At 36.2% G+C, this 13,688-nt stretch overlaps 1 protein-coding gene across 5 annotated transcripts in view; it reads right to left on the bottom strand.

Annotated features, from left to right (window-relative positions):
- MTMR1 (myotubularin related protein 1) overlaps positions 1–13,688 on the bottom strand; it is a 40,164-nt gene that overhangs the window by 18,531 nt on the left and 7,945 nt on the right. For 4 of the 5 annotated variants that reach the window (XM_072876593.1, XM_072876595.1, XM_072876596.1 and 1 more), the window contains 10 exons: positions 11,897–11,972; positions 10,901–10,995; positions 10,577–10,684; positions 10,065–10,166; positions 9,272–9,355; positions 8,461–8,610; positions 7,537–7,725; positions 6,860–7,045; positions 3,523–3,729; positions 2,585–2,677 (listed from right to left, as the gene is read on the bottom strand). In XM_072876593.1, the coding sequence (XP_072732694.1) occupies positions 2,585–2,677; positions 3,523–3,729; positions 6,860–7,045; positions 7,537–7,725; positions 8,461–8,610; positions 9,272–9,355; positions 10,065–10,166; positions 10,577–10,684; positions 10,901–10,995; positions 11,897–11,972 (1,290 nt within the window). The remainder of the gene's footprint in view (positions 1–2,584; positions 2,678–3,522; positions 3,730–6,859; positions 7,046–7,536; positions 7,726–8,460; positions 8,611–9,271; positions 9,356–10,064; positions 10,167–10,576; positions 10,685–10,900; positions 10,996–11,896; positions 11,973–13,688) is intronic. The other variant, XM_072876598.1, reaches the window with a different exon arrangement.

Raw genomic sequence — 13,688 nt, 5'->3', positions numbered from 1 at the left:
ATGGGTCATTAAAATCGCCCACTTGATGCTGCTGGAGTTGTTGGGGGTTTTTGTAAAGGAGGTATTTAAAAGAAGAATTCTCTTGTTTAAAAGTCTGATGATGCCAAGTGGCATCTGATTCAGAGACATGCAAAATAAACTTGCTTTTTAATCAATGAACTCATTCTGTACTACAGTAACATTTAAAGTTGAAACACTTCACGGAACAGTTCTTATGATTGTGAGACTTGACTGAATTTGGTTAACTGAACACTAGATATCATAACAGAGTACACTACTGAAACTAGTGAAAAATGCATCTCTGGCAACAGATGACATCCGGTAACAAACAGGATGCAACTTTCTACCAACTTTAAACATACCTTCCTCTTCTGTGGGTACTGTGCATGAAAGGTAGAAAGCTACTACTTGAGCTGCAATGCTACATGCAAATTTTACAGTTTTGTTTAATTTTTAACAGGGCATCCGTATTTCATCAGATCACATGTGGCCTTTCCAATTTGACATCTGCTATTCAAAATCACCAGAATTTACTAACAGAGGAGGGAAATCACTTCACCATATGTTTTTTATCAAAATCTGATATCAATGTACTTCTCTCAAGTTCTTTATTACTGTATTTGTGTGTCATGAAGACCATAAAAAACAAGGGAAAATACAAGGCTGTCAAGGATTACGTTTCATTGTCTGAAGCTATCCGGAAATTTGTATCTTAGTGGGAAGTTAGAGATTGTCTCACTGTATTAAGTCAACTGTTTTCAGAATGTAATTCTCAGAACCCGAAAGAGAAAATTTGCTTGCTTTGAGGCAATGCCCAAACCCAAGCCCTTACACCCTCCTGCAGTCACTAACACTTATTTAAGCTTTGAAACATTTTGCATATGTTTACCATGGATTCTAAAGCATGAAGCTAGCGCTGTTTTACAAGCAAGTGACCTACACAAGGATAAAACAGAATCCTGGTTTTCATAGGTCCATGTCAAGGTAATCACAATTTTCACATCTATTCCCTAGGTGTTGAAGTCAACTAAAAAATAAAAATAAGTGGGCAAGAACTCTCCAAGAATGACGTTTTCAATTTTTTTTCCTGCTGTAACATTAATGATTTTTCAATGCCACTGCTGTTCATGAATTTCAGAACAGTTTCTGGATCCAGGTTTTGAACAGATGTGGTATTGGCAAAATGTTTCACAGATTCCTCCCCACCCTCCATCCCTTTTTTTTTTTTTAAAACTAGAGGGAACTAAATTGTTTATAGCAAGAAATAGGAGGCAGCAAGGGAGATCACAAAAATAGAAGAGGCTGCTCTCAATTAAGGATCTCCCCAGAGGACTTTTTTTTCCTACCAGGTGTTTAGAACTGCTTCTCTTTGCTATTGTTATTAGCTTTCCTCTGAGAGAGGGGCAGAATTTTTCATTTATTTTCTCCAGCCATACTAAACACCACGTTAATGCTGAAAGCCATACTAAACAGCACACTAATGCTGAAATAGAGATACACAGAAAGAGAAAGTCTTCAAGGGACTCTGGACAAGGGCCCAATATTACAGCAGGGAACTTTCATAAAGCACCAAAGACGACTGTTTTCAATATAAGTTTTGGAAACTATGATGTAAGTTTTTAAGAACCATGTTCAGAACAAGAAGACTAAGGTAAGAGAGGTAAGAGATCTGGGAGTGCTAGCATCATATGGAACCAGACTGTTACCCTCCTCTCTTCAAAACAAATCACATACTGTACAGACTTCAGTATAATAGCTTTTATCATAAGAGTGCAGATCTATGTTAGGCTCCAAGGAGAAAAAAAAAAAAAAAGAGGGGAAAAAAAGGAGTCAAGCACTTCTAATTTACTTGGAAATAAAGTCTTCATGTGGACAACCTATTTCAGTAACCCCATTAAAGAACAGCAATATAAAAGCTCAGAAAAATCTTAAGTTTATGCTCATGGAGGTACAAATAAGGAAAATGAAGGCTAAAGCCTTTTCATAATTTAACATATTAAAAAAAAAATTGAGAATTTTCATATTTGCTATCTTAAATATCACTAATTTCAAAGATCTCCCCTGATCCAGAGGTAAAAGCAGTGTTGGAAGTAAGAAAGCTTATCTGAGAATAGGCTTGTATGTCAGAAATGCTGTCCTGTATGTACAATGATGCCAACATTAACTTTTATTTCACATTTGAGACATACATAGAAGAACCCTCTCCTCCCCTCAGTTCAAAACCAGTTTGCTGTTTCTTAAGGACAATATAAATCCATATGAACATTCACTCCACCAGTGAACATGCAATGCAAATCATTTATCTCATCAATAACCCTCATTTACGTAATCAGAGAATCCTTTGAAAGCCTATTTTAAACAAAAAGGATTCCTGGTATTTTGGTTTCAAGTCAGTACTTCTACTCTAGTTCCTTGTACCTTACTTTGAGCAAAAAGTTTCCCTATGTGTGCATGGTGCAGCCATAGCACGACCAACTTTAGGAAAACACTTCACTGCTCTGCAAAGGAATGTGTTCTCCTACATGAATTACGTTTCCAACATAAAGACTGAGACCCCATAGAAATATACTCTTAAGCATCTTACCTGCTTTGTCATTTGCCAAACACAGTCGATGAACTGAAGGAAAATGGGAGATCTGTCTGCATCAGCATGATCATCATCTCCATGTCCTACTCGCTGAAAGTCAAACCAAACTTTTAATTTCAGTCTAGTGTATTTACAGTACCATCCCAACACTTTAAAGCTGAGTAACTTAAGCTTTAAGTTACTAACTAAAGCTTAAATATGTTCCCATGCTGAACAAGACAAGCAAATCTTCCATAATGCTAACCTGTATTTTTCAACTACCAAAAATGCATCCCAATATTCACTTATGGACGTGCCTTTGCTGTTGAGCAGAGCTGGAAAGACACTTGGTCAACAAAGCTGTGCCAGTTGCTTCCCCATCTTTCACTGCACAGCCATTTATTTCTACCAGTGGGTCAAACTGGTAGGTATTTACTAAGACTGTTCTGAAACAACGATTATTCCATATCCACCTGCCATAACTCCACGTCATTTCTCCTAAACCATCTTAGAGCAGAGCCCACAAAATGTCATAATAATTTATGTCCTAATTCCCCACTAGCCCATGTGTTAAATAAACACTTCAACCTTAAATCAGAGTAATGGTTCCAGCAATTTTACCTTCTAGACACCTTAATTGTTTTCCTTGTTTCTCCATTCATAAGATTGTTAAAGATGAAGCAATGTGTTACAATCCCTCTTCCTCATAAAAAAGCCATGTGATTTTTTTTAACCATTATGTTCAAGCCACTTAATTCTTATTTACTTTATATTATACCTCACACACAGATTTCCTGTTAACAATAAACAGGTCACAATTCTCTGACAAACTCACACCATTAAAAGAAGGACACCTGAGATAATAACTAAAATGCAGCAGAGTACTGTGAGAAAACACGTTTTTCAAAATAAAAGCCTTGAAGGTGACAAACTGCACACTAAATCTTTCAGCTTACCATTGCAAATCGGTGTCCAAAACTTATCCATTCTTTCTCTATCAGAACTTCAAAACCCTTGATAGTTCTGTAATAGCTGTCCAGCATAAGCATAGCTAGTGCAGTAAGCTGTGCAGTTCGATCCCAACCATCACTGCAATGTACCACTACAGATGTTTTACCAGATTCAATTTTATCTGCAATTCTTACTGCTCCGGCAAGAAGCATCTTGAATAAACAAACAAACAAACGAGCATATTAAACACTGACCAAAACTCTACCAAAATAAAAAGTTATAATTTTATATTCTTAAGGTCAATATATTTAAAAATTTCAGATTAATTACATAACCATCTGGATGACATTGCTTTAAATTAGAGATTTCCAAACGGTGGTATGCATACTCCTAGAGGTACAAAAACTGTGCACACTCTGTTGTCCAGGAGAGAGTTCTTACCAGTTCTCCATTGTTAGTAGCACATAGCAAAAGAACCTGGGAATCCCTTCTCTAAATTAAATCTGAAATTCTGTATCATGATGAAAAGACACAAATACTGTAACCTATTCCAAAGGCTGAACGTTCAATGTTTTCAAAGTTCATTTTCACAGTAATCAATCACTCATTGTAATAACATTCTTCCTCAGCTTTCAGGTCTCAACTACTAAGTTTAGAGAAAGGGACAAACCATCCAGCTAATCGAAATCAAAACACAACCCAAACAAAGCCGAAACCCCTGGCTGGGAGCCTGTGTCGATTTGTTGGTGCATGAAGTATACATTGTATTCAACCCATGAGCAGACCATTAATAGCGTGGATTCAGAAGCACACTGGAGAGCAAAGGACAGAGATGGCACAGGACTGACATCACCTGTGTGAACTTGTTACTCTTCTCCCCCACAAAAAAATCCTCTCTTGTTCTCTCATGCCACTCTGTAGTTTTTTAAAAACTTGAATAAACTCTCTCCTGTGAAGATTTGTCTCTGTAACATGATCTATCACGGCACTGAAAAATACATGAAAAAACCCAACCACTAGAACAGGACCACAGGAGAAATTCCTATTCTGCAATCCCACATAAGGAAAACGGAATCTCCCAAAATACTTGCATCTTTCCCTTCCCAGGCATGTAAAAACATCTTCTGGGAAGTAGGAAAGCCAGCATCCACTGGAGAAGCTGTGCACAAGAGCAGTCTTCAAAGCTATTTCAAGAACCACATTTTAGAGACAATTTTCATTGATTATATCTTTCATTGATTGTATCTTTTATGGTAAAACTGAAGGATGCCAGGATGGAAATATCAGGAAACAATACAAAAGCTTCTATGGGAGAACACAGCTTGTGGTCTGAACTAGTTAATTGCCAATTACTTCAGTTACAAAGCTCTACTGCACTAAAAAAGTGCAAATATTAAAACAGTTTAGTCTTCAATAAAAGCAGAAAACTAATCTATGTAACATACAGGTATGCAATAGCTTGCTCTAAATTGTCCTAAAGAGAACACAGATGCCTCTGAAGGAGTACAGCTGAATATAAAAGGATAGAACAGATACAGGCAATAAGCAGAGAATGGGAGACAGAAAACAGCGTTACTATTAATTCAGTAAATATCTGTGGAGTAGGTGAAGCACTTTATTCTACTTTGGACAAAAGCCTTTAGAAAACAGCTTCTTCCACAAACTATTATTATTCTTTATAGATGTTTCAAAACTTAGCAACCATCACAGTGTTTCAGTTAGGGCTCCTAATGAATAACTGGCTTTGGATTGGTTTAGAAAATGTGAATTGGTTTAAAAATAATAGCAAAAGTTCTACCCTGAAAGACAGAAAGTACCCTGGAGGGCATGAGGAAATATCCTGGGTGTGCAAAAAGCACCAAGTGACTCTACTCCTGTTGTTACTACTGTCTTCACACACGCAGAATGTTACTGGTGCCCCCCCGGACCATCTTCGAAGTGCTGGGGGTGCCCAGTGCTAGGAAGGTGAATTTGCAGTAATGCATCGCATTAAACTGGGACACAATCACGCTGGCCTGAGCCCAGAAAACAGAAGATGCGTTAGAGTAAAGCTGTGGATTTGTTAATTGCTATTACAAGCCAAATCAAATAGGCAAGGAAGGCAAGCAATTCTTGGATAAAAGCACAGGGAGATACTATCAACACTGTTACCACAGTAATGGCAGCTTTTAAGAAATCAGGCTGCAGTTTGTGCTGTCAGTGCCGTAACGCAAAGTGTCATGTAAGGGACAGATTCATTAATGTTACATGCGTGTCAACTCTTTAAAATAATTTAAATGAAATTTCAAATTGCTATGCTATTGTCATCTGTGCAACAGTGGTATCACTGTCCACCTTTGACATGGTCTAAGCCCAGGAACCCCACTGAAGTCAATATCAATGAAAGGTGACCATTGGCCCAAACAACTCCACTTTCAAAAACGCACTATTGTGTTTAAGGCCAGGCTGGTAAGAAAAGGTTTCCAGATACTCAGATTCCCAAAGCTGTTTGAAATAGTCCAACTTCAAGAGAACAAGAAAATTAAACTGTTCCAAAAAGATCATTAAATCCGTTCAATTCTTAATTTAAGTGTTTGCTCCCTCTACTGGTTCTCCTGCAGCAGTTAGCAAGCACTAGTTAAGAGGAGTAAAACTGAAGAGCAATCCCAAATATGTTTTGCATGGGTGACATTTGAGCCAGTTGCTAATGAAACAAATTCCACTCCATCCATATTCATCATAAACAGGGGAGTGAATGTGGTAATGAAATAATCTATTCTAAAAGCATTTCAGAGGTTAGTGAAACAGACTGTAAAACTGAGTATGGCAGTGATTTATTTTAATATTATGTTAAATAATAGAGCAGATTATAACCCAGTAGAGCACTGACTATAAACAGCCCATGAAAATGTAGGTGCCCGACACATGAACAGTAACACTGCATTGAAGGAGGGAAGGATAAGAAAGACTGCAGAATTTACAGTCAAGTCCTTTTGGCAGTTGTTCAAATATAATCTGAAGTTCCCAGGGCATTCTTCCAAAAAGCAGGGATAACCCTGGACTGCTCACAAACATTCCCTCTCAAGAAAATAAAACATTGTCCAACACTAAATACGATACTGTGCCATCAGGAATTAACTCGTTACCTACCAATACATAAAACTGGAAATACAAAGTTGTTTATGGAATGCTTAAAATGCTATGATCTAAATGACCATTTAAAAATTAAGCTTTTTAACAAGATTATTCTGATCAAAGCAACATGCTTAAATCTAAACATTATTTCAGTAATATTTTCAGAAATGCAAGTTAAAAATAGGGTTTAAAAGAAACAATTTATTTTTCACATCAAAAGTATTTTACCCTTATATATTCCAGCCAATGTGTGGAGTCCACATTTGATAACCACCGAGTCTCATCAATAGTAGGATAAACTATTTCTTTAAGTTTACGCAGGGATTCTCTCATTACATGTATATTATGAATTTCCAGAAAGACCAGCTCTGCATTTGGGTAGGCACTTTCACTTTCATATCCTCCACCTTTTGCCTGTCATTCAAAAAGTAAAAACAGACAAAGAAAAGAGCATGTACAGGACTCCAGTATGAGGTTGAGAGAGTTATTTTGGTCAGGTTTCAGGATTTTCTGAGAGAAAGGATTATTTTAGCACTAATAAAAACATATTTTTGGCTTTTGTTTTTCTAAGAAGCACTAGGGTATTTTTTTTAGGTGAAAGAAATTCTAATTATAATAGGATACAATTGATAATACATTCATATACCTTTTCCTTTTTACTGCTGAAACCTTTGGTCTTCTGTGGGCTTTACTGCATCATTTCTCAGCTATGTCTTGGTGCTGCTTTTAATTCCTGCTTGCCTTTCCAAAATGCTACAAGCAACTCACCTTCCCTCCCATGCCCTCTTTCCAGACCCTTTTTTATCTCTTTTCAACATCAAGTTCTCCTCATCCTCATCTCTTAGTCAATCTTCAGCCTTGCTATAAAGATAGAACTACTAATGCTAGTTATGATACCAACCTACCTTGTTTGTATCTGCAACACTATTCTGTCTGGCATCAAAGATGATAAGTTTATGTGACTGAGCGTTGGCATCCATTATTGTCTGCAAATATTTTTCATCTTCTTTACAACGCTTATCATTTGGGCCTACTGATGGCTGACTGCATCGTGTTATTGTTGCTTGGCTCTCAGGATGAATCCAGGATAACACCTGGAATAAAAGAAAATTATTTTAGTTTACTACACTACTGTAAAAGCAGCAGGCCAGAGTGCAATCAGATAATCACACTGCCTACATGGTATTATTTCCTGGCAAATCAACAAATGCAAATTTAAGGACAAGCTGATGCAAAACCATATTGACAGCACACTAGCACTGCTCATCCCAAATCTGGGCTTGAAATACAATTCTAATGATTCTAAACATTTTAGCTTTTATTTCTAATAAAAACTAAGCCTGCTACTGCATCTTACTAATTAGAAAAAAAAGAACAACGGAGGAAGAAAAACTGCTTCCATGTTGAAGTCTATGGACCTGTACACTACCTTGCTAAGCAGATCTATAGCATGAAAACTGTCACCATCTAACATATTTAAAGGGATTCTTACGCTACCTGAAAAACTTGTCTATTCTCAAGAAAACCATACACCAAATCAGAACACAAGCTAATATATGAATTAGCATCAGATACCATTGTGACTTAGAAGTGTTAACTCCAAACAAAAATTGATTACACGGCACAATTACCAAGCAATTAGACTCCTATTTGAGTTGCTCTCTTCAGTTCTAAACCCATTAAGCCTAATTCTTCATTCTTGCCCCCCCCCCTTCAGGAAGGAAGCCGGCCCACTATTATTTAAAAAAAAGTCTAAAAGAACTCTGAAAATTTCTTATAAGCTACAAATTTGTAAAGCACTTATATCTCCTTGTAAAAGTTTCACTTACTGGAACTCTGCCTTTTGCTCTAAACGCTGCCACTTTTGAGAGGTCATCATCCTTTACACTGGTTGGCACAACAAGAATAGCAGGGTATGTATCACAAAGCTCATAGGTGCTATTAATTTTGGATATTTTCCAACTCTCATTGGGCAAGCCCTGTATGAAAGCAAAAACATTTTTGTATTTTTCAGGTTAGACCTTTACATATCTGAGTTTGGGATGATGATAACTTTTATATGCTACGTACATTTTTAAAAAAAGCGTGCCCACATTTTTCTTTTCAATAAGCTATAAACTTTAGGACTTCATATTGAACCATAAACCAAAACACTAAAATTCTGTCCTATTTATTATCTCTAAAACCGATATGCAAAATAACCATTTGAATAAGCTGCACACTCAGATAAAAAGTGATCAAATAGTGAAATAAAAATACTTTTGCAACTAGGGAACTGCAGATTTACAACGACAAACTATGGTTACTCATCTGTTTAATGCTGCTTATTCAAACCCAAATTTTTATAAGGCCTATATTTTCTAGAAACAGCACTTGGAAAATATGGACGTAAGAATGCATGTTAAGATAGACCAATTTGTTCAAGTACTCAGCACCTGTTATCTCCATCAACTTTAGCAGGCGCTCAACACCCTCAAAGTCAGGCCACTTGCATTTTATTATCTAAACATGAGATCCAGACAGTATCTGTATGTAGCTACAGATGAAATTTTGAATTTTCTTTAATATTTTTTTTCTTGTTTAAATGGTTCTGGGGGAGATGGAGAAAAGAATAATACACCAAGTACTTATATAACTTACCTGCCTCTTATATTCTGCCATTGGATCATACACTTTCCAGCCGTTAACAGCAAACTTTTCTTTATAGCTGAATGCAAAAAGAGGCTAAAGACAACAAAGGAAAGGCATAAATTACTGTCTGATGGGCTGTATGCACAATAAGCTCCAAAACAGTGAACCTTCTAATATTGCAAACGTAACACTTCTAAAACTCTTTAACAGCAGACATAAAACCTTCAGTCAAGATTGGACAACACTGTGCTAGAAAGACAATGGAAGACAGTTTCCTCCTTCAAGTACATGCTATATAATTAGCAAAATCAAGATAGGAAACAGAGAGAGTTGAAGTTACTTGCCTATGATCATACAACACATCAATGGCAAAGCCAGGATGAGAAAATTGGTCTCTTACCCCCCAACCAGTTCCTTATCCATACAAGCAAATGAAATAGCATTCTGCAGCTAACTAATAATAAGACTAATTGTAATTATTTGTTGTTTTAGACAGAACTTCTAGACTGAATTATCTACTGCAGAAAATAAAGTCAATACATACATATTTTTAATCAGCAACATTAGGCAAATCTAGATCTCAAGGGTCATGTACAAATTAACTAACTTCACCGATAGCAGGACATAGCATGTTTTACGAATTAATGCAAAAAGGAAATAGGGTCAGAGTAGCTTGCCTGCTCTGTAATATATTTTATGAATCAACATTTCAATGTTTGTTATACAGCCCTTGTATTTCCCCACCTACACTTTCCAAAAAGAGGAGAGCCAGTGACAGCCTTCTCTACATCTTAAAACTTACCAGCCCATTAGAAACAGGAAATGCGCGTGTTACAAGGTTTTCAAAAATCTCCAATCTGTTTTGCTCTTCCTGTTTATAGGCCAGCCGCAAATTTCTCATATCCTGTCAAAAATAAGTTACACTACTTTACTCTATGATAAATTTTAAAAAAAAAAGCAGTCATAAGAAATTTCATTGAAGGAAGACATATATGTAGCACTAAGTCACTGACATCATCTAACCCACATTAGAACAGAGTTCTGTAAGCGTTCATATCAATGACTAGGATTGTCATTAGAGTTGCTAGATATCAAAATAGCCATTTTTCCTTTGAATTCACTCTTGAGACAAAAGGCAGAAGTGTTTAAGACTGCAAGTATCATAAGAGGAATTGAAATACATTATCTAATGAAGCAGGGTTGAAATACAGGGAACTGATCAGACAGAAAAACAGCACACGTGCATGCAGATTACTCTTACAGAAAAATGAAATGAAAATACTTTAATATGAATAAATGTCTACCATGCCATACCTTGCAAACTATTTCTATACCACACGAGTTGTCTCCGTGACTCTGTACTCCAATTTTTTCAACTCTACTTATGACTCCAAGGGGAACATCAACAACAAAAGGTGGATCCTGAAATTTGTATATAAAACAAATGAATTTTGTTACATTAGGAGAAACACAAACTAGTATTATTCATGTATGTTTCATTAGAGTCAACTATAATTCCTCTTTAATAGACTGCTGTGGAACATCATACTTCACTTACAGCAAATTTGTCATTTTCTGAAATCTACTTCAGCAACATTCCTACCTGAAACAATATGCAGATAGATAGCAAAGTCTTACCCTTTCAACACTTTTGATATACATTCTGAAGTCCGTCACTGTTAGTGTACCACTGACTGCTCCCATAAATGGACAGATATACATAACATCTTTAGCTGGAAAACAGACCAATTAAAGCTTTGTTTTACTATTACAGACATTTGTTCCATAAAAATCTATTTCCATTTAAAAATAGCAAGATTTTTGCAGTTCCGTAAGATTGTGATGCTTGACCTCTACAGGAAAGCCTACTCTTCAGATGCTGTCAGGACCAAAAGAGCTGTCTTTAACTCAACAATGAAAACAATCAAATTCCTCAGTCCCACTGCTGCTCAGCAACTACTGAGCAACTGGGGCTGGGCTCAGCTAGCAGGGGCCGCAGTAAGGGCAGGTAGGTAACAAAGCACCCTGCTGGTATTCTTAACTGCAGGTGGCTCTGGTCTTTGCCCTGCGGCATAATGCACCCACACTCACCTCAGAGAGAGAGCATCCAAATGGGCAATTACTGATGTGTACACAACTGACCTCGAGTAATTCAGTTATATGCCCATATCTTCATTTTCACTTTTATTTGAAAGAGCTAGTATTCTTTTCTAGCCAAGTACCGTACTGCTGATGCAGAACTTGCCATCACAGGTCAAAGTGAAATAAATCTCATTAGGAACTAGAAACTAAGTTTTCCATAACTTCATCTTCTTTTCTATCACAATTTTGAAGCTTTTGAATCTATGAAGTATCCTTGGCATCCCCAAGCAGAAATACAACCCACACACCTATATGGAACAAACTAACCCTTGAAAGAAAATGATTTATCTATATGGAACAAGTCATCCTCTGGAACTGATTTCTCTTTCCTACATTTGGATTTAAAAGACAAAGAAAAGAAATCCACATCAAATCAGCTAACCTAAAGTGGCATTAAATTAAAATAACAAAAGTCAAAAGGAAATAATATTCTGTTTTTAAATAAACTAGTGATTAAATAGTATTCAGTGTAGTGCTCAATAGTATGCTTACCAATAACTTTGATTGATTCTCCAGGAAAAAGTGGAGCCTCTTCCATCTGTGCTAGTTTGTTTCCATCCCGCAGTGCCTGGCAGAAATCCAAAACCATGAGTAAATCTCACTTTCCATCTGTACTACATGGATACATTTTGATGCAAAGTGCTTTTACTACCAGATTACTGGAACACAAGAAGTGTATCTTTTTTTACAAGGCACAACTGAATAAAACCGTAGCATAGTAAAAAACCCAACAAACACAAAATTCAGTATTATAAATATTACACAGACATATGTTAGTAACATATTAGTAATAAAGCTTTTATGCAACAATTAGTTTCACATGCTAGCTACACATAGCATACAAAAATATGAACAATAAGATCAGCCCAAATTTGTAATTAATAATCTGTTAGTCTTTTGCTAAATGCAGGTATTGTTTTGGGTATTTTATCTACTTGAGAACATTTTAAAGCTCTTAGTAAATTTTTTTCTATTCTTAATGTTGTTTATTTAATATTTGAGTATTTTCACCTGAGAGAATTATATGGCAGAAGCTTTATTTATTTAACATTCTAACTTTTTATTTTTGATACCAAGAACTCAGAAGCACCCCACGATGCTCTATTTCAATCAATACCCTACTGAGAGTGCCACAGATTATGGAAGAGGTCCATGACAGGAATTTTGGATCCAGAAGGTCAGATTAAGAATGAAGTAATAATGAAATATAGAAGAACAATTAGCAATTTTAAAATAAGGGCTAGTTCCATAAATTTTCATTTAGGTAAATGGCTTCATTCCTGAATGATACAAGATGGATCTTTTGGGTCCTTCATTAGCAGCTAAGATTTACAACGTGCTAAAGATTTTAATTAAGAATAAAAGGGTTTGCAGGACTTTTAAGGACCATGTGAGAAAGTGATCTCTCTCAGGTCAACATGGTGAGATATTAAGGTTTCATTTTTTTACATCCTGAAGTGAGAATAAATAGAATAGGCTATGTTACAGTAAACAAATAACTCTTCCCTTGCATCACAGCTCTGCTCCACATACAAATAATCGGTAGGATCTGTCTGCCTCCAAACAAACTATGACAAGCCCTCATTAATAAATAATTTCTAAAGATATTTAAATTGATCTCTGGCTTTAGATTTTCTTGGAAACTAACAGAATTTTATATTCAGCACCCAATCACAAAAGATGATGTGTAGAGAATTAGCCAATACTTACAAACTTAGAAGGACGGATGTGCTTAGATAGGGGCTTACATGCAATATTACATTTCAGACTACATGACATTACACGAAAACCCTACCTAGCACATAACCAGTTAACACACTAAATGCTTTCTATGGATTCTCTTCCATGAGAAATATAAGATTTGTATGTACTGTACAAGTACTGATATATAGTACCTTGCTACACAGTTAATGAATGAAAGATGAGTAAAACTTGCCACCTGATCAGGTTCTGCTTCAGAATGATAGCCATTGTGTCCATCCTGAATCTCCTGCATTGCATGAGGCAGCAGTAGGGCAAGAGAGAAGTAACAGGAAAAAACATGCAGACAACAAGTGAAAGGACAAAACCTTTTCTTTTTTGTTTCTGTTTTTTTCTTTCCTTAAAAAGACAGCATATACTTTAATTCCAGTTTAGCTATTCAAACTCTTCCACTCCTGGCACAAACTGCTTTCCACAGAAAGGAATCCAAGCTATTAGCACGATGCTTTTAATGTTATTTGGCACAACACAAAATGAAAAATTTAATCCCTTTTTCACAAAAGAGTCAGTGCTGGTAGATAAG

Source organism: Ciconia boyciana, chromosome 12 (assembly GCF_034638445.1).
Source record: "Ciconia boyciana chromosome 12, ASM3463844v1, whole genome shotgun sequence".
NCBI lineage: Eukaryota > Metazoa > Chordata > Aves > Ciconiiformes > Ciconiidae > Ciconia > Ciconia boyciana.
This window is presented reverse-complemented; position numbering and strand designations above follow the sequence as displayed.